The 21,048-nt window shown below is 43.4% G+C and overlaps 2 protein-coding genes across 2 annotated transcripts; one reads left to right on the top strand and one right to left on the bottom strand.

Annotated features, from left to right (window-relative positions):
• The first annotated feature begins 304 nt into the window (after nucleotides 1-304).
• Nucleotides 305-11,893, top strand: LOC147906232 (pentatricopeptide repeat-containing protein At1g31920-like). The gene is made up of 9 exons (XM_087389518.1): nucleotides 305-654; nucleotides 879-1,172; nucleotides 1,362-1,427; nucleotides 1,683-1,778; nucleotides 1,968-2,132; nucleotides 2,286-2,872; nucleotides 2,962-3,026; nucleotides 3,403-3,429; nucleotides 11,744-11,893. Exons 1-9 carry the CDS (start codon nucleotides 305-307, stop codon nucleotides 11,891-11,893), a joined length of 1,800 nt encoding a protein of 599 aa, XP_087245644.1.
• Nucleotides 11,894-13,564: 1,671 nt separating this feature from the next.
• Nucleotides 13,565-17,062, bottom strand: LOC147906231 (pentatricopeptide repeat-containing protein At5g27110-like). Its single transcript, XM_087389393.1, has one exon. It carries the CDS (start codon nucleotides 16,817-16,819, stop codon nucleotides 13,565-13,567), a length of 3,255 nt encoding a protein of 1,084 aa, XP_087245519.1. The 5' UTR covers nucleotides 16,820-17,062.
• Nucleotides 17,063-21,048: the final 3,986 nt, after the last annotated feature.

Raw genomic sequence — 21,048 nt, 5'->3', positions numbered from 1 at the left:
GGCCCTAAAAATGTGGAGGAAAAAAATAGGAAGAAAAAAATCAAAATAAAAAATGGCCATTTTTGCTTTTGAATCGCCTTTGCCTTCAGTTAGGCCTCCCTGTGGTAGGCCAAAAATTGCTATACTCATCTTATCCTCCCTTTTAAAAACATGGCATTGATATGTAAACAATGGTTTCATATTGCATATATCCACATATGCACCACACACATACACTTGTACATACATTCTTTTTTTCCTGAGAATTGTTTTTTAAAAAATTTGTAAAACTTTACATTGAATGTACTCACTTGTACTTGTACTAATGGACCAACAGCCCAGGCGATGTGCTGCCATCGCCTTCCAGGAACTCCGTGACAGCTGGGGACACTGTTTGTGCAACATGTACAGTTTAAGGGACGCCTGGGGCGGATTAAGGACAGCCGTGGTGAATGATACCACAATGATACCACGGCTCCCTCTACTCGCAGTAGCTCTAAACTTTGGCGTTCAGGCATTTCGGGACAATACCGACGCACTACTGGCAATGGGTTCTTATTGTGGTCATACTCTGCAAAACTATTTGCGAGTCCGCGGGTCCAAAGCGTCCAGTGGGTCGGTGGCCGGTCAAAGTTTCGTTTATCGGAGTGCAATTGCATTAGGACTGGAGGACTTGTATCTAAAAAACTATAACTGGAGATGCTCCGCTTAGAGGAGGCACTCACCTCTTTGGAACGGATGCCCCAGCTGGCTCCGTGTGAGAAACTTACATGCATCTTGCAGAAGTGCAGGAAAGATAAAAATCTAGCATATGCCAAGCGCTTCCATGCTTACATGTGCCAAAATGGGCTGGAATCTCATAGGTCTCTTGGAAACTACCTTGTCCAAATGTTGGTTAGATGTGGAAGCATGGGCAATGCCCAGGAGGTCTTTAACAGGTTGGTTGATCCGAATGAACATTCTTGGACTTCTCTCATCATGGGTTATGTTGAACGTGGGGAATCACAGCATGCCCTCAGTGTGCACCAGAAAATGCAAGAGGATTCTGTACATCCTAGCAGATATACCTTTGTCGCCCTACTGAAGGCTTGTGCTAGGCTGAAAAATGCTGAAAGAGGCCAAAAAATGCATGCCGAGATCGCTCGACAGGATTTGCAAAGAGATCCCTTTCTTGGCACCGCCTTGGTCGACATGTATACAAAATGCAGCTTGCTTGGAAAAGCACAGGAAGTGTTTGACAAGATGCCAGTTCGAAATGTAGTTGTGTGGACTGCACTAATTGTAGGGTATGCTGAACACGGTCTTGGTGAGGAAGCACTGAAGACTTTCGAAAACATGCAACTGGAGGGTGTCTCTCCTGATGCTGTCACATTTGTTTGCAGCTTGAAAGCTTGTGGAAGCATAAGAGCCATAGTCAAGGGCCAAGAAATACATGCGGAGATTGCCAGGCAGGAAGTGGAAAGAGAGCCTTTTGTTGGCAGCACCTTGGTAGATATGTATGCCAAATGTGGCTCTCTTGCAAAAGCACTAGAAGTGTTTGACAAGCTGGCAACTCGAGATGTAGTCTCCTGGACTGCACTAATTGCAGGATATGCTGAATGCGGGCTTGGTGAGGAAGCCCTGAATTTGTTTGAACAGATGCAACTGGAAAGGGTCTCTCCCAATGCGGTCACATTTGTTTGCATCTTGAAAGCGTGTGGCAGTATAGGAGCCATAGGCAAAGGCCAAGCGATACATGCAGGCATTACTAGACAAGAATTGGAAAGCGATCCTTTCGTTGGCAGCAGCTTAGTTGATATGTATGCCAAATGTGGCTTGCTTTCAAAAGCACGGGAATTGTTTGACAAGCTGCCATTTCGAGCTTTATTGTTGTGGAACATGTTGATTGCAGGATATGCTGAGTGCGGGCTTGGTAACGAAGCACTAAACTGTTTTGAACAGATGCAACTGGAGGGTGTATCTCCAGATGCTGTCACGTTTATTTGTAGCTTAAAAGCTTGTGGTGGCATGGGGGCCATGGATAAGGTCCTAGAAATACATGGTGAGATTAAAAGACAGGAATTTGATAGAGATCCTGTTGTTGGCAGCACGTTAGTTGACATATATGCAAAATCTGGCTGGCTTGTAAAGGCATGGGAAGTGTTTGACAAGCTGTCAGTTCGAGATGTAGTCTCATGGACTGCATTGATTGCTGGATATGCCCAGCTAGGAGAAGGTAAGATTGTTTTCCACATGCTTGAAAGAATGAGAAGAGAAGGCATTATGCCAAATGGGGTCACATTCCGTAGCGTGCTTACTGTATGCAGTCATGATGGTCTTGTGGACAACGGACATAATTACTTTGAGGCTATGAGTGAAGACTATGGCATTACTCCAACCATTGATCACCACAATTGCATGGTTGATCTCCTTGGCCGTGCAGGCCAATTAGACAAGGCAGTAGAAATGGTGGAGAAGATGCCTTTCCAACCTAATCTTGTGATGTGGCATACTATGTTGGGTGCATGTCAAAAGTGGGGTAACGTGGAGCTTGGAAGATGGGCCTTTGAACATGCAATGCGATTGGATGAAAAGGATTCTACAGCTTATGTCTTAATGTCGAACATCTATGCAGGTGCTCACATGCAGGAAGACGAGAAGAAGATCAAGGCAATGAGAGTGAAACAACAAGCATTGAAAAAGCCAGGACAGACTTGGACTGAGGTTGGCGGATTTGTGCATGCTTTTGTGGCAGGCGATTTACGACATTCTCAAAGAAAATATATATACATATGTGAAGCAAACGACCTTGCCTTCAAATTTGGGGAGGAAGTGTATGCCCCCGAGTTAAAGTGTGTGTTGCAGAACATGTCCGATGATGCAAAGAAAGCTGAAAATGTAGGCACAATGAGAAGTTGGATATCGTGTGTGCCCTGGTAAACACCCCCCATGGGTCATCGATACGTGTTATTGATTTCTGGATTTGTGATGACTCTCATGCAGCTGCTTCGCTTTTAAAATACAGAGCAGCAAACTATTGTTGTAGGGAATTCATTTCGCCAAGGAAGGTAAGTGCAATTGCGGTGACAGTGTACAGAGTGCATCATAGGAGCGAGTCTCCCTTCTATATAAAATGTCCCTCCAGATTGAGGGTAAAATAGATGAGATTTAGCTACAGGCGGTGGAACATGAGTTGGATACTGATTTTGAGTTATGTGAGTTGCTTTATAATGGGGAATCTGCCAAAAACAAGCTGATTTTGAGTTATGTGAGTTGCTTTATAATGGGCAAAATAGATGAGATTTAGGCGGGGGAACATGAGTTGGAATCTGATTTTGAGTTATGTGAGTTGCTTTATAATGGGGAATCTGCTGCTAAAAACAAGCTGGTGTGATTTCTGAATCTGCTGTTTCTAGATGAGTTCTGTTACTGTTTAAATCGTAGGTCAAGGGGTTGGATGAGAGCTCTGAGGTAGTGAGAGAGTGAAAAAGTGTACCAAGAAGAGCGAAGTAGCAGCAGCTAAATTGAAGGAGGCAAAGTCGATGTGATGGAGAAGCAGTCATGTAGCACATCAAGTCAATGGGCAAACAGAGAGCTACATTGCTACATCAGAGACCAAAAAGCTTTCTGTATCTCAATTGAGAGAACCCATCACCATCACACTTTAAGCAACCAATTTCATCCATTAGAGCCTTCTTTGCTTCTTGTCTCGTAATTTCCTCTTCCTACAGGGCTAGGTAGTGCCACGATTCAACACCTCACAGCCCTACATTAGAACAGTCGTTGCCAATGCTGGTGTTCTTGAGGTCACAGTCAAGGCAATACATTGGACTGTGGGAATGCCGATATCCACTCAAAATTGGACACTTTGAGAGGACGGAGGCACTAAATCTTGTCTCTCTTGGCCTGTGATGCACTCCCCCCATTCACCAAGGAAGATCATGTCTATGGAAATGCCCCCCTCTGCCAACCAGCGGACATACCCCATGTAAATACCCTACAGATCCATCGCATCCTCTTGACAACCTTGAGGGAGCACTGCCAAATCCTTTGGGGGTGTGAGACAGCTCCATAGGCACTCTGCAACCATCTTCCAATCTTCTGTTGTGCAACAGTGGTATGTACCATTGCTCCGTATCGATAAAAATGGGGGCTCCTAAGAGCCCCCATTTCCCATTTCCAATGTTGGGGTGGGTTTAGGGTTGGTGAGTATATGTGGGTAGGGGTATGGTGTGTGGGGGGGTGTGTGTGTGTGGGGGTGTGTGGGTAGGGGTATGGTGGGTGGGTAGGGGGAAGGAAATGAAAAATGGGGGCTCTTGTGTGGGGTTGGGTATACCTGGGTAGGGGTATGTTGGTGTTTGTGGGTCGGTGGGTGGGGGGAAGGAAAAGGAAAATGGGGGCTCTAAGGAGCCCTTATTTTGCATTTCATGTTGGTTAAGTTAGGGTGGGTGGGTCCCCAGCCATGGTGACACGACCCCGCAAGATTTGACCCTATCACTGACCTAGAATCTCGTCTTCAATCCAACCAGAATCATAGCGCAGGCGCCTCAATCCTCCTGACCACCCTCGGGCACATGGGCTACAGCTCGACTCATCCATAGGCTTGTATCTAACCCAGATGTCCCATACCACCTGAGCCCGTCCAGAGGACCTTTGATACACCACCTATGATCCGCCATGTAGATGGCCAGAATCTTGGCCTGGGTCCAAGCCCATCCATCAGTTGAGGAGCGTTCAACTAAAACTACACACAATAGCATTGGCCCTCCCTCTATATAGAAGGAAACTTGCTATAGATAGCACAATGCTATGAATAGCTCCCTCCATATAAAGCAAGCACTATATATGAATCAATCTCTATATATAGCAGTCTCGACTAAAAATAGCCATCCAGCCCTATGCTCTCTCGTAACCCACGTTCACCTGCTATCCAACCCTAGGTACACCATGCACATGACATTCTTCCTCTAAGAACTCACTCCTGAGTTCACCAGAAAGCTTGAAGACTCTCTGTGAAGATGAGTCAATGCCAATAATTATACTGACTATTAGTTTGAGTGTGCTATACTTTCCATGAGATTCAAATCAAAGAGAATCTAAGGCCAAAGCCGCAATCTTTGATAACCAACCCAAGAAAAGTAAATCTCTCAATCTAAACAAGGTTACGTATCGTCCAGTATTCTCCTTGAGAAATCAAGTAACCCCTAAATCCACAGAGTTAGTTCCGTTGACATATCCGTACACAAAGCATGGTAAAATCTGTACCTGTAGGCAAATGATTCTATCAACCTTATCTATTGAGTTCTAATTGGGAATTCGCGAAAAAATATTCATCATGTTGAATACCCGTGAACTCAAAAATCTTAGGTTGAGATCGAGGAATCATTGTTCGAACAACCCCATCAATTGAGCCCCTCGAGGTCAATTCCTAGGTTGCAATTTCTATCAACTTTAATTTCTTGAATTACTTAGTATTCAGAAAATCCCTCAACAGAATACCCTTGTAATTCAAATTCTTGGGTGATAGACTTTCCATCGCAGAACAATTAGGTATCAGTTCATAACTCATGATGGAAGAATCTTCATGGAAGTATCAATGGGCAAAATTCTGACCAAAGATATGGTCCCTTGATCTATCCTCAGAATGCCCCCTACATGAGGATAATCAATAAAAATTCAGTTGGCTATATCCAATCAATGGTACTATTCTAGACATGTATATAGTCAACCATCATAGGAGTAACATCCTATGTGATCCAAAGAGTACGGAAATAGACAATCCGAGATCTCTTAAACAAGATCCATTATCGGATATCTTGTATGAACTTGTGCACAATAAACCGCTCCTATCACAGGATCATCTAGTTCTTAGGATCTCTTATCTAGGAACACCAAGTTCCAAACAAGGCACTGACAGACCATCATTAGAAGAGATGTGGTAACCCTCCTTGAGATTGAGTCTAGACTATGGAGCTCCAAGGTCGAACCCAAAAAATACATGGCTTCTCTCAGGGTAAAGAATCTTAGCCCTCGTAAAAAAAATCTAATCAGGTTGCCCCCAATTCAATTCAGCCTACTTGTACTTCACCCTAGAGGTCGTTGGGTATGGTTTCACGATGGATTATACCACCACATCAGAGAATCTTCAATGTAACATACCTTAGTGTCCCATACCACCTAAGTATACTGCAAATAATTTGCCTTTGTTAAATCCGGTCTAATATGTAACAAATACTCAGGCACCATCAATGTACCATATATCTAAAAAACTTCAAGATATATGCATAAAAAGTATAATTTGAAAAAAAACCATCAAATTATAGATGCCACTAGTTACAAATCGAAACCAAATTAACCAAAACCTGGTCAATTTAATAACAAGATAGTTTACAATTCATACAAAATTGGGAAACATCTTGAACCAAGAGTGGTTCAAAAGATCCAGTCGAGCCAAAAATAATAAGGTGTCTATCAAAACTGAGGATTTCAACTTCTTCATCGCTTCTCAATGACTCGGAAGCGGTATAAAGACTCTAAGACAAGCTGTCTACATTTAGAACAGCATGAGCCTTCGTGAATATATTTCTGGTACTGAGGGGTTTTATAGTAGTGAAGAGCTACCTAGAGTTCATCCATCAAGGAATCCATCTCTCGTAGCAGGTCATGAGATCTACGAGGAATAATCTCCGATGTAGCCTCGTCCTTCATCTTGATAAAACAGTAATCCAATATAGGTATCTCGTTACTTTGTTGTCCTTCCATGGCTGGAAAATATCTCGCATGGGAGAGGGACTAGAAGAAAAACATCTGCGTCCAAACACGTGCTCTTCACACTAGCAAAAGAGAATCTGGTGTTGCATGGAATCAAGGAAGGAGGCGGGTAAAGGACAGCAAGAAAGATGGCAGAATCTGATAGGCTGATCTCAAACAGAAAGAGGGTGGGAAATTCATCTTCATGCGCTGAAGTGTTGAAGTGAGAGAGAGAGAGGAATCCCGGGTATATAAATAGCCTATGAAGGGCCATCAAAAGCTAGGTAAATTTAGGGTGGGTGCTTGATTTAGAGCAAGTGCTTTCCTTGCTAGGGAAAAACAAAAAAGCAACCTGCTTTTTTAACAAAAAACAGTTTTGCTCCTGTCCCGCTTTTCTCCAGCTAGCCAAAAATAGCCAAAACATGCTGAAATCAGGCCATACACTCCTTTCCAAAGCCAAGTGCCTGTCCCAATCTTATCGCCCGTCTCTGATGCCCGAATCTCCTAGACAAGCCGCTCTGTGGGCTTATGAATGCCCTCTCTTTCCTCCTACTTCTCAACTGCAGTAAATCTAGGTCACTAGGGTAGGAATCTCATCCTTGAGACCTAGAGCGAATTCTTTCCCTAACCAGCCCACTCTTCCCCACACAGCCAATCACATCAACAACCCAAGCGTGGGAAGTTATAGGTCAGAAACAACACATACTCATATCTCTTGCTGAAACATTAGTCTTCTCATCGCCTACCCTTCTCAGGGAATCTCGATTTCCAAACACGTAGCAATCGAGAGAGAGCACACAGCCTATCGACTTCTATTTCTTCCACAACTTTCCCAATCATGAGTGCACATCATCAGCCAACGATTCAGCCCATACATGAGCGAAAATTCAGATTTGTAAGAGCAATCTCAAAAAGCGTACCTGGAAGACATCTTTTCTGCATACCTTGCGTTGAATTCAATTGTGATAGGACGGCTTTGATACCAAATGACACGACCCCGCAAGATCTGACCCTATTAGTGACCTAGAATCTCATCCTCAATCCAACCAGAATCATAGCGCAGACCCCTCGATCCTCCCGACCACCCCCGAGCACGTGGGCTATAGCTCGACTCATCTATAGGCTCGTATCAGGTGTCCCATGCCTCCTGAGCTCATCTAGAGGACCTTCGATACACCACCTATGATTTGCCATGTAGATGGCCAGAGTCTTGGCTTGGGTCCAAGCCCCATCCATCAGTTGAGGAGCGCTCAACTAAAACTACACAATAGCACTGGTCCTCTCTCTATATAGAAGGAAACTCACTATAGATAGCACAATGCTATGAATAGCTCCCTCCATATAAAGCGAGCACTATATATGAATCAATCTCTATATATAGCAATCTCGACTAAAAATAGCCATCCAGCCCTATGCTATCCCGTAACCCATGTTCACCTGCTATCCAACCCTAGGTACACCATGCACAAGACACATGGTCCTACGGGGAGGCCTCCATGAGTCAGAGATCCTCCTTTGCTAGAGGTTAGTCTACACCGTTTGCTCCAAACAATACTCCTCTCACAATGGCCTGCATGGGGAGGCAGTTAGTAGCAAGTGTTTTACCTATTTGGACGGGGTAGGAGAAGGGCACCTACACCTTCCTCTTTAACTCAGGATGGCTAGAATCATTCTCTTAGATTTAACAACTAGCTCAAAGGGTGGCCCTCCCAAAGCCACAGCCTCTAATAGGTGTACTCTCTATGTAGTCCGGATTATCAAATGTCCGTCTCTTCTGTAACACAAGGGAATTCAAAATCTCATCGTCTACAAGGTCTCTATCGACTTCTGGATCCTTTAAGCTACCTACAATCGCTACTCTAGCTGATGTGAAAGGAAGCTCCATGAGCCCATGAATTCGTTAGTCCTCTAAGGACTAGCATGGATGAAATCAGTCAATAAATGTCCATATTAACATGGTTGATGCTTGAAGGACAAATTGATGTATGGGTGTGTGCCTATGGGCTAGGAGTCCTATGTTAGGAGTGTGTGAGAGTAGGTGTGCTAGAGTAGAAGGTTCTAGTGTGATTGAGAGATTCATGGGCTTGATTGAGAAATCAGTGGAGTGATTTGTGGATCTAGGTGCTCTACTGAGCTCACATATGAGGTCACTCTTGGATGTAACTTATGCCTATATATTGGGCATAGCTCTCATGAATAAAGTACTCCATTTTGCTTCATTTGCTAAATCCTTCTTGCTACTCCAACATGTGGTATAAGAGCCAGGTTCACCCTTCTTGAGACCTCCTTGAGTGCCATGTTATCATCTCCTTCACAATGAAGGATTTCTCCCCTCTCTTCCCACGAAATTTCCTTAAGCTTGTTCTCCTCCATCTCTGAGCCATTTCCCGCACCCTTTGAGGTCGAGCATCTCCATGATGGGGTGAATCCTTGGCTAGGAGGAATTAGAGAATAGAAGCTTCCACAGCCCGTGCCAACACTATCCACAATTCGTGCCACTTCGAGCAATGCGACTTGCTGGGGACAAGACTTGCAAAACCCTCTTAGGGGAGGCTGGGCGACCTTAAGAGCTAGCTGCTGATGAAGTTTGAAGGCAAATGATCAAGTAACTGAGGCGTATTGACAAAAAAACCAGTCAGCATTGGAGCTTTTGGCTTTGGCGACCTGACACGACTTTTGCTCAAGCTTGGTATTGGGTATTCTCCATCAGTAGACCTTTCATTACACATTAATAGCCCTCAAAGAGCTCTCTCATCTAGTCGAATTTCATCCTCCAAGGTTGCTTTGTTTTCTGCAAGCATTTTTTACAGTTCTTTAAGTTTGATGCTAAAGTTGATGCTTGAGGTATGAAGTGAGGCTAAACTATAGTTCAGAGAATGCTCTTTTAGTTTGAAGTTCAGTTGGCATTGATATCTTGTCAAAATGCCAAGTTCTCAATGCTCTTCCAATGCTAAGCACTTGAAGAAGACTACAAGAAGGACAAAGTACAAGGTAAAGAAGACCGCAGTTAAGAGGATTTGGGAAAAGCCAACTGGTTATGCATATAACAAACAACTAGGTTTTTCTGAATTTTTATCTAGCAATTTGCATTTATATGGTGAAGGTGATTTCTTTGAAGACTAATTTTTTATAAAGGGATTAGACACTGCTACATCAGTGGGGTAAGACCTTCCCTATGGCCTCTAAAATCAAGATAAATAAGTTTGAGGGAGAGGGTTTTCATACTTGGCAAACCAAACTGAAATTTATTCTCATGAAAAAGGGGATTTGGAATGTGGCTAATGGAAAAGATAAGAAACCAACAACTAGGAAAGGAGAAACTTTATGGCTTCCTAAGGATGAAAAAGCACTAGCCATAATTGCTCTTGTATTGAGTGATTCTTTTATCCACCACATTGATGGCTGTGAGACTGCTCATGTTGCATGGACTCATCTTGAGCTTGTCTTTGGAGCACAGGGGAGATGTTCCAAGTTTAGCTTGCTCATCAAATTCTTTGATCTGAAATTGGATAGAGAAGAATTCATCTCTTCACATTTAAATTCCATAAATAGCATACTGACTCAGTTATCTGGCATCAAGTTTTATCTTGATGAAGACATTGTAATTGCTATCTAACTCAGAAGCCTAACTGAGGAATATGGCACTATTGTCACTACTCTCACCAATATACCAGAGATTAGTTTGGTGGAAATTAAGGCATCCCTCTTGGAAGAGGAAAGGAAAATCAAACAGAGGAATGACTACAAAGAACATGGGGCATATTTGACTAAAAGCAACTTCAAGGGCAAGAGCAAGATGAAGTGCAACTTTTGTGGAAAATCTGGACATTTTGAAAAAGAATGCTATGCAAAGAAGAAATGTTCAGCAAACCTTGTGGAGGAAGCAGAGACAAAAGAAGAAGAAGAACCAGAGGATGTTAAAGCTCTCACCACTTTTACCACCCAAGTCAATTTTGACAAGGGTAATGACCCATATGTTTTCTAAGTAGTTTGTGTGTGAGGTCAATAATGGTTCTCTGCCATGGATAGTCCATCCTTAAATGATTGTTAGTCGTTTGTTTGAGAGTTTTCTTGGTTGTACTCATGGGGATTCATTGTCTCTCCCCCAGTTGTAAACCAAGAGTCCTAGGAGTGGGGCCATGTGTGTTGCCACATGATGGTGGGCAAGCCATGGAGCATCCCATGTACTACTACTGAGGGACGAGGTCATCAATTTGTGGGGGGGATGAAGGACAAATTGATGTATGGGTGTGTGCCTATGGGCTAGGAGTGTGTGAGAGTAGGTGTGCTAGAGTAGAAGGTTCTAGTGTAATTGAGAGATTCATGGGCTTGATTGAGAAATCAGTGGAGTGATTTATGGACCTAGATGCTCTACTGAGCTCACATATGAGGTCACTCCTAGATGTAACTTGTGCCTATATATTGGGCATAGCTCTCATGAATAAAGTACTCCATTTTGCTTCATTTGCTGAATCCTTCTTACTACTCCAACAATGCTCTAATGAACACATTCGAAAACCTCATGAGTCATGTCAAACAATCCTGATTGTCTATGGAAGATGTTTGTAGTTCCCTTCTTTTTCTTTATCATATTCGGGGATTAATACAACTTGAAACATTCTAGATTGGGGTCAGAAAGAATGTTGTACTCTACTTAAAATGAATATATCCATGGCATTTTAAGGTTCGTTCCACAATTCTAACTTCCTTTTCCTACGCTCTATGCAATGTCTACTCTTGGGATAAGTTTAAAACCAACCAAAGTGGATACCTTGGACACATAGATGTTCTATGAGACTCAATTATCTTCGTTTGAGGTGAATTTGACAGAGTCATGATAAGATAATCGAAAGGCGCCCAGTTGGTCACCTGTGGTGCTGCTAATCTTGCGATGTTGGGCACGATTGATTGGTGGTGGTCCGTATGCTTGACCTGGGTCAACCAATGGAGCACGTGTGCAGATTTCTCCAACTCTGTCTTGGTGATTTCGGAGAAGTGGATGTGTCCCTTGCTCTTCTTCCGGTTATACTTGCAGGTCTGGCCGAGGGCTTTGTGTAGCTTTTTCTTCTCGGAGGACTTTTCTGCAGACGGGGAGGTCGAAGGCAGTGCGTATCACGTCCACATTGAAATGGTAGAAGTGGTGGGTGTCTGTTGTGTCGCAAAGGATGCCGACGTTGGTGTTTGAGTTGTAGGCCTGGAGGAATTCCCCGAGCAGCTTCATGTCGAGGTGACAAGGAAGGCGACGGTCCGCAACAGGTCCAAGGCCTATCAATACTAGGGAGGCTTGCACCACTAGCTCCTTGAGGGATTGGTAGTGGTCACGTTGTGGTAGTGGAGGGTGTAAGATAAGGAGAGGATTAGGGTTGAGGACAAAGATTTAAACTTGGACATGATGTTAATCGATTGCTGTCTTATGTTCATTGTCTTGTATTTTGCTACAATAAGCCTTAATCATTGCTTATGGTAAGATCTCATCAATTATAAGGAACTTGGACAGTGATTTGTTTCTCTCCCTACCCTACAGGCCCCTCATGGCTCTTCGTTAGTTGCACCATTCTCATTTTTTGCTGATTATTTGTATTTTTTCTAGGGGTGTTTTTAGGAGCTTTATTGTTTCTAAATAGAAGTCTCTTTCTTGAAAAAAAAGCTTTCATTGTTCGAATTTCAACATGGATCTCATAATGCTCAAGTTAACGAGGCATGCTTAAATGAGAAAAGTGGTTTAGTTAGGTTTTGATGTGGCTTAATGGGATAATATGCCACTATCGTAGGCACCTATAGGCCTGTGCCATCCATCTACCACATCCTTCCAGATCATGCATACGTGGTTCTAGAGCATCACTATGCATATCTGGGATAACAATTCCAACAGGCGACAGGCAGCAGCACAGAACTAGCGAACGACAAAACAGGTCCAAAAACGAATGGTTGACTTTTTGGTCAAAAAGCAACAACATTTACATTTTGGCCGATGTTGAATTTTCACCCAACTTGGTTTTGGCCGATCTTTGACTCGCTGACTCATTCCCAGCCCTAGCAGCTTGCACATTCTCAGCAGTTCAGCCTTCGTGGACTTTACAGCTCTTCAGCTAACTTATTCATTGAGGGATAGCCCCAGGTTGTATGCAACCTCTTCAGTGAGGATTGATTACGGTTGTTTTTTTTGAGCACTTGGTGATTGCCAAGGCCATAAGTAAGAAAGTAGATAGTTAGCATAAGCAGTCCACCTAAACAGCAGCCCCTCCTTGTATGCGGCCTCTTCAGTGAGGATTGGTTACAGCTGTATTGTTTGACCACTTGGTGGTTGCCAAGGCCGCAAGTAATAAAGCAGATAAATAGCATAACTCAAGTCTTCGGTAGTGAGCTAGGGCACGATCAATGCCATGGATAATAGGCTAGCGAGAGAAAGATGTAGCCCTTTCGCTAACCACATTCCGTTGCTCAGACAAGGTTACCATTGCATGGGTTTTTTTTTGTTCCAATACTGTGTGCCTTGTGCTGTAACAGTTAGGGGGCTTTATTTGTTCCATTTTGTATGCCTTGTTTCCCCCAATCCCTTTAATCTCACCTACCATAATTAATCAAAAGTGGAAATATCTATGCAAATAGAAGCGCACTCGACAAGCTTCCTTATACTGCTCCAATATCCCCACTACCTTTTCAGACACTAGCGTAGGATTAGGGCAGGCCTGCTGGCAACGGCAATTGTAATAATTGTAATGTGCAGGCCGCGGGGGGAGGGGGGGGGCGGGGGGGGGTTAAACCTAAAATGAGTTACCTACTTTGTTATGTCTCTCATTTGGGGTCGGGGGGGAAACCTAAAATGAGTTACCTGCTTTCAAGCCAGTTTTTAATTTTAAAGCAACAAATCCTCATTGTGACAATTATGTAAGCAGCATGCATCCTTTGAACCTAAATCTTGTCTTTCATTCTTGGATACAATCACACTGATATTGTCACATTGAGTGCATACTTTGTGATGATGAACAGCTGTGGCTTCCATTGCAGCAGGAAGCTCAGAAGACGCAGTCACTCTCTGAGCATCTTGAGACACGGTATTTCTTTTATCCTCTTGTAATATTGATTCAATCAACATGTCCAGCAATGGAATATGTCCTTCTCTCTCCAAAAAACCTCTTAATCTTTTTATCTTGCAATATATCCTATTATTGCATTGATCAGATTTATCCCTAACATAGAACTCATGAACCTTGCCGTTTACCTCGATCAAAGCAGCCCCAGGCTTCTTAAACACACCAGCAGATTTTTTCATCTCTTGAAGTTTGTGGGCATCCTTCCACATGTGAGCATCAACACAAATATTGGACATGAGAACGTATCCCACAGCAATATTGGGATCCAACCGAACAGCCTCAATAAAGCATTGCTTTCCTAGCTTTGTATTGCCATATATTCTGCAGGTGGCAAGTAAAGATGTCCACCCAATAATGTCTGGTGGAATTGGCATAGTTCGAAGTAACTGTTCTGCCTCACTCAACTGACCTGCACGGCCCAGCAGGTCAATCATGCAGTTATAATGCTCAATACTTGGTTCCATGTCTCCTTTCATAGAATTGAAGTAAATTTGGCCTTCCTCCAATTCACCAGAGTGATTGCAGGCTACTAGAATACTAGTGTAAATCCTACCATCTGGCTTCAAGCCTTGTTCGTGCATCTTCTTAAAGCATTCAGCAGCCAGCTTCCAGTTCCCATGGTGGGCATATCCTGCAATCATTGTACCCCAGGACGACAAATCTCGATTTGGCATTTGGTCAAACACTCTGCGAGCATCTTCCAGGCTGCCACTGCCGGCATACATGTCAATGGTTGCACTCCCAGCAGCCAAATTCAACTCGCATCCCCTTGTGATGATCTGCTTATGTACCAGGTATCCCTCACCCAAGGCTCCTACACTGCCACAGGCCTTCAAGATGCAGGAAAATGTGATTATGTCTGGTTCTGTGTGCTGCTTCTGCATTGTCTCAAAAGCTTCAAGGGCAGAAAGGTAAAGCCCGTGCAGAACATACCCTGCAATCATTGTATTCCACGAGGCCACATCTTTATCCAGCAATTCACCAAAAATCTTGTAAGCCTGCCCAAGGTTGCCGCATTTGGCATACACGTCAATCAGTGTGTTTCCAATGATTATGTCAGATTTCACCCCGATGCCGATGATCTGGTCATGTATCAGCTTGGCCTGCCCCAAGGCACCCATGCTACTACACCCTTTGAACAGGCATACTAATGTGACCTTATCTGGTTTCACACCCTCCTCCAGCATTTTTTTCGAAAGCTCAAGAGCGAGGAGCCACTGCCCACTCTGTGCATATCCTGCAATCATTGCACCCCAAGTCACTGCATCTCTATCATGCACGTCGTCAAACACCTTGTGAGCCTCCTGCAGGCTGCAGCACTTGGCATACATGTCAATGAGGCTGATCCCAAGGATTGCATCTAATTCCAGTCCACTTCTAATAATCTGATCATGTATAAACTTGCCTTCTTTAAGGGCTTCAATGGTACCACATGCTTTCAAAATGCATGAGAGTGTAAATTTGTCTGGCTTTATGTCATCGTGCTGCATCCTATCAAAAAGTTGCAAGGCAAGATGACCATCTCCATGCTGGACATATCCTGCAATCATTGCCCCCCAAGACACTACATCACGCTTAAGCAATTGGTCAAACACTTTGCGTCCCTCCTCCAAACTCCCACATTTGCTGTACATGTCCACAATAGCACTTCCAATGACCAAATTCGTCTCCAGTCCATGTCCAACGATCTGTTCATGTATCAACTTGCCCTGCCCTAGGGATCCAATCAAACAGCATGCTTTCAAGATGCATGAATATATAACATCGTCGGGCTTCATCCCCTCCTGTTGCATCTTTTCAAACAGTTCAAGTGCGCTAGCACCATCCCCATGCTGAGCATACCCTACTATCATTGCACCCCAAGTCACCCTATCTCGATTGGGCAATTTGTCAAATACATTGCAGGCCTCCTCCAAGCTACCACATTTGGCATACATGTCAACCAGGGCACTTGCGACGATCAGATCTGCATCAAATCCCTTCGTGAGGACCAGGTCATGTATTAATTTTCCCTCTTTTTTTGCTTGTATGCTAGCGCATGCTTTCAGAATGCACGAGACCGTGCTTTTATCTGGCGTCATGCCCTCTTGTTGCATTTTCTCTAAAAGGTCAAGTGCGGTAAGACTATGCCCATATTGAACATATCCTGACATCATTGCATTCCATGACACCACATTACGGTTTGGAAGTTCGTCAAATACTTTTCGTGCCTCAGCTAGGCTTCCACATTTTGCATACATGTCAACAAGGGAGCTTGCGATGAACAAGTTTGATCGAAGTTCACCATTGATTATCTGTTCGTGTATCTGCTTGCCCTGCTCTATAGCTTTCGTACTGCCACAAGCTTTTAAGACGCATGAAAAGGTGACCTCGTTCGGCTTTAAGCTTTCCTTTTGCATTTCCTTGAAAAGCTCAAGAGCCTGAATGGCATGACCACGCTGAACGTACCCTGCAATCATTGCATTCCATGACACCACATTCCGATCCCCCATTTTGTCAAATACCCTGCGGGCCTCCTCCAGGCTCCTGCATCTGGCATACATATAAACAAGGGTGCTTGCAACAACCACATCCAACTCAAGTTCATTTTTAGCGATCTGATCATGCACCTGCCTGCCCTGTTTTATGGACTCTATGTTTCCACAAGCTTTCAAAACCGACACAAAAACGAACTTTCCTGGCTTATTGCCCTCCTGCTGCATTTTGTGGTACAACTGGAGAGCCCCCTCACTTTGACCGAGCCTGGCATGTGCTGAAATGATGGCATTCCAGGTATGAACACTCGGGTTCCGGATTTTTACAAAAAGTGTGTTGGCTTCTTTCAAGCTCCCGCAGGAGGCAAACAGACGAATAAGCTGCTCGCCAAAAGAGGCCTCCGAGTCTAGTCCACAGCTGATCAAGAAGGAAAGCACTCGCTTCCCACCTTCTATGTCTTTCATTTTTAGACAATTCTGCAAGAGACGATGAACAGAATCTTTCGAGACGGACACCCCTCCGTGGGGCATCATAAGGTCCATGTGATTTTGTAACGTAAAAAGGCCCTGGTCCCTTAGCTGCTCCCAAACAGGTAAGAGACTGCATACTCGTGGCGAGTCGTGGGCACTGTTTCCGTTCTCTTTCGGAATTTAGAGATGAGTTAAAGGACGAGAGAGTATGTGTGTGGCCTGGGGATACTCTGGGTGCATTCAAGAGGCTAGGACCCACCCCGCCGCCGCCGCCGCCGGAAAAGCTGAGTGAACCAAAGTTCAAGAGATTGTGGACGACGGAGCTCTACCCATGCACAAAAGAGGCGTATATGTTTATAGGCACCGAAAAAGAGCTCTGGTGCCACATCCGCCACATCATTGCATTAGGTTCTCCTAAACTCAAATGATGTCGAGATTAATGGGTGAGTACTTTGTAGGAAGCAAAATATGGAGGGGCTAAAAGCCAACATAGAAGAGTATGGGGAAGGAGTCACCCGGCAAGAGGGACACTTTTTTCAATAGTGAGAGCAAAGCGTTACCTTGCAAGGCAGTGCTAACAAGGTGACAATATCACTTGGGCATTGCTTTTTTGCCCTTTTAGGGGAGGCTTTGGAGTCACTTTTGGGCCAAGTATCATTCGTATATTTTAGTTTTTTGGCAAATATTTGGACTCTAGTTCATGTCGGTAGAAGTTAACTTGAGGTTGCATGCTTCTCTATGCCTCCCCTTTGCATGAGTCGAGCTCGCTCCATTATCTGGAGCTAGCTGATGCGTTTAGTAGATCGAGAGCAAGGGTAGAGGCATCGACCAAATCGAGAGACAATGTGAGAAGCATCGAGCAGAATGAGAGCAACGCGAGAGGCTTTGAGCAAGACGAGTGCAGCAATAGGCAAAGCGATTTGCAAGGTAAGCCTCTCTTGTATTGGAAGGCCCGTGTGTTTATATGGGGATGTAGGCAATTAGCCGAGGCCCCAAGGTGGGCTAGGAACATTGCTTGAGCAACTCCATCGTCAGTGCCATAGTCATAGCCTCTCTGATCACCAGCATTGAAGACATGGCCATAGCTTTGAGCTCTTTTTCTCCCTCTCAGGTTGCGCGGGCGCATGGGCGCCTGCCAAGATGGTCTCTTAGGACCTCGATGCGCAAAGTGCACTTGCAAGAGGTGAGTGATCGGGATTCTGGTTTCTCTCATTGCCTAAGTCACTTAGATCCATCTCGCTACATTTGGTCGTCAAGGCTAGCATGGCTAGGAGAAGGCTATGGGATTATGGGTAGGACATTAGGTCTGTTATGGACTTGTCTATTCACCCGACAACCTCTTTGGCTTACCAAAGAGTACTGGAGTGAGACAAATCCATCATGTTAGAGGATGCAGTGACTTGTTCTACCTTAGTCTGTCAACCTAGGAGCTAGCGAGGAATGAGAGGGCCTTCTTTCCTTCCCCCTCTCTTCTACATTCTCCTTTAATTTCCTAAATGATTGCCATTATGCCATCATAGATTGCCTATGCGACCACAAGATTGGAAATGAAATTAAGTGCATGCCTTGTTTTCCAAAGCTTTAGTATATAAGCTAGGTGTGCAAGTTGAGTGGGCAATTAAAAGGGATGCTTCCCTTGGATTCTTCTTAACGAATGGTGTGGCCTTTATAAAAGTTAAGATAGCTTACCTTTACGCAATTAAGAGGGTCTTTAAGCAATTGAACATATGTGCATGCACACACACGCATGCACGCACGCACGCACACACACACACACATACATATACTAATCATCCTCTTAATGAAAGAACTAAAGAAAAATGGTTGCTAGGCTAGGGATACTTTAAATTGTTTAATAAAATTTTGTAATCCTCATTGGTCCTTTATTTTCATATGATTTGGACCCCAAAAAAGTTATGATGGCTTACTTATGCTAGTAAGAAATGGCTAAAATGAAAAATTCGACATGTGCATGTAAATTTTGAGTTTTTGTGCTTCGACCATTAGGCCTGATAAAAGATAAGATACTTTACTTGTGCTACAAAGAAATTACACAAATAAAGAATCTGACATGTGTGCACTTATAATTTATGTGCTTAGCTAAGTTTTCCCCCTTTTTGGGGGCTTTAAAAATTCGAGTAGATCATAATGTTCTCCATATAGAAGTGATTTTGTGTGCATGATGAATGGAGTAAATGATGTGGATTTTGAGAAAGAAGATAATTCTTATGATAAAAAGGTTGTGCTAGGGGTTGATGTGCTAAACCCGATATGTCCTAAAATTTATGTTCTTAGCTAGAAGGGTGTCACACAAAATGAAACTGGGTATTTTGGTGTGGTTCTAGCTCTCCTGTTTTTTTTTGCTTTAAAAAATCAAAGCCATTGCCATGTTCTCTCATATAGGAATGTCATCATATACACAGTGTATTTGGTTAACGATTCTCATTTTAAGAAAGAAAATAGTTGGTTTGATTCAAAAGGTTGCTTGATATCCCATTTATCATGACACTCCTTCTTTTCTCTCCCTCCCCCCCCCCTGCTGCCCCCCTCCTTGAAGGACAAATTGATGTAATGGGATCTAGAGTCCTAAGGTCTAAGGTTGTGAGTGTGTGAACACATGGTGTGCCTGGATAGGTGTCAGTAGGTGTGATTGAGTGAATCTAGATGTGTGGTGTGTGATTGAGAGAATCATGGAACTGATTGAGAGATTTGTGGATCTAGATGCTCTAGTGAGCTCATATGTGATGTCACTACTGGATGTAACTGGAGCCTATATATTGGGCCTGTCTCTCTTGAATAAACTCTCTCTTTTGCTTCACTTGCTCAATCCTTCTTGCAGCTCCAACATGTGGTATGAGAGCCTTGGTTCACTCTCCTTAAGACCTCCTTGAGTGCCATGTCATCATCTTCTTCACCATGAAATTTTTGAAGCCTTTCTTCCTCTTCTTCCCACAATATTTTCAAGTGCTTGTTCTCTTTCATCTATGAACCATTGCTCCATCCCTTTCAGGTGTAGATTCCCCTAGTTAAAGCGCACTTCCACTTGAGAGGAATTGAAGGATTATGGCCTCTACAGCCCGTGCTTACACTCACCCTATCCCGTGCCATTCCTGATGATACAGCTTGTTGGAGCCACCATTTCAAAAACAATTTGAGGTGCACTTAGGCGACCCTATGGGCTACCTGCTGGTGAATTTTGAGAGCAAATGGTCAAAGGAATGAGGAGAAACTATAGAAAAACCAGTCGGGTTTTTCAAGAGGACATGTTTTTTGGAGGCAGAGAAGATGCTACTACCCTTGGAGGTGTGAAGCTTTTTTTGGTCTGAGAGTTGCACTGAGTCTTCTACTCCCAATGATCATTAATTGTGCAGCAAATGCCCTCTGGTTGATTCTTTATGGTGTGAGGTAGCAATCCTCCAAGGTTACTCTATTTTTGCAAGCATTTCTTGACTATTTTTTGAAAATAGATGCTATATTAAATGCTAAGTTGATGCTTGAGGAGTTAAAATTCAAATCAGAGATTCATAGATTTCTTTTTTAGATCAGAGAATGCTCTTTTAAGTTTAGTTGAATGCATTTTTCACCTTTTATGTTGAGGATTGAGGTTATGATACTTTGAAGTGGATTTCAAGTCATACTATCTTGTTGACTAGTTGACTAGTGTGGGTTGACTACTATGACAAGAGCTTACATGAAGGAAGAATATATCATGACTTGCATGATGATTTCTAATGGATATGATTGGAACAAAGGTTTTAACTACAACCATTATGATTCCTATTTTTGAAGATGCCTTAGTTATGGTTTCAGTATCTTTCATGATGTATGAAATGTTCTTGCATTTGGTTGACTATACCTTGCCATACAATCATTGGATAGGGAATTGAGTTCGAGTTCCAGTGTTGAGGTTGTTCTTACCAATTTGGAATTCTCTTGTGTTGAAGCTGTTCTTACCAATCTAGAATTCCCTTGTGATTGGGTGAATTGGTGTCCAGTTTCTTAGTGTGTTAACATTGTACAAGTAATTGTTCCTTGCACGTGAGTTGTTGTCGATGTTAATGTCATTGAACTCAATCAAAACAATGATGTTGTTTGATTTAATATCATCAGTTTTAAATGTTCCATCAACTCCATTCACGAGGCCATCTTCAGTATCCAGGTTACTAGAGCATATCTTTATGAGCATGCCTTCCTTTAGATTGAGTTCTTTGTGCAATCCAACAGTTGCTTTGGGCTCGTTTGGAATTTTCATTGATTTACTGCATGTCTTGTGCCGTGTGTCTTTTGCATGTATTGTATGT

The sequence above is a fragment of the Dipteris shenzhenensis genome, chromosome 1 (assembly GCF_047967505.1).
Source record: "Dipteris shenzhenensis isolate YYH24624 ecotype China chromosome 1, Dip_SZ_1.0, whole genome shotgun sequence".
NCBI lineage: Eukaryota > Viridiplantae > Streptophyta > Polypodiopsida > Gleicheniales > Dipteridaceae > Dipteris > Dipteris shenzhenensis.
Note: the sequence above shows the minus strand (reverse complement) of the source record. Positions and strands in the feature narration are given on the sequence as shown.

What these genes read in the sequence shown, in the direction of transcription:
- LOC147906232 (XM_087389518.1), top strand. Translation starts at nt 305, where the DNA reads ATGGACCAACAGCCCAGGCGATGTGCTGCCATCGCCTTCCAGGAACTC. An exon ending in GCATTAGGACTGGAGGACTT is followed by an intron (nt 655 to 878) that starts GTATCTAAAAAA and finishes AATGTTGGTTAG; the next exon opens with ATGTGGAAGCATGGGCAATG. An exon ending in TGGGAAGTGTTTGACAAGCT is followed by an intron (nt 2,133 to 2,285) that starts GTCAGTTCGAGA and finishes TACTGTATGCAG; the next exon opens with TCATGATGGTCTTGTGGACA.
- LOC147906231 (XM_087389393.1), bottom strand. Translation starts at nt 16,819, where the DNA reads ATGGACCTTATGATGCCCCACGGAGGGGTGTCCGTCTCGAAAGATTCT.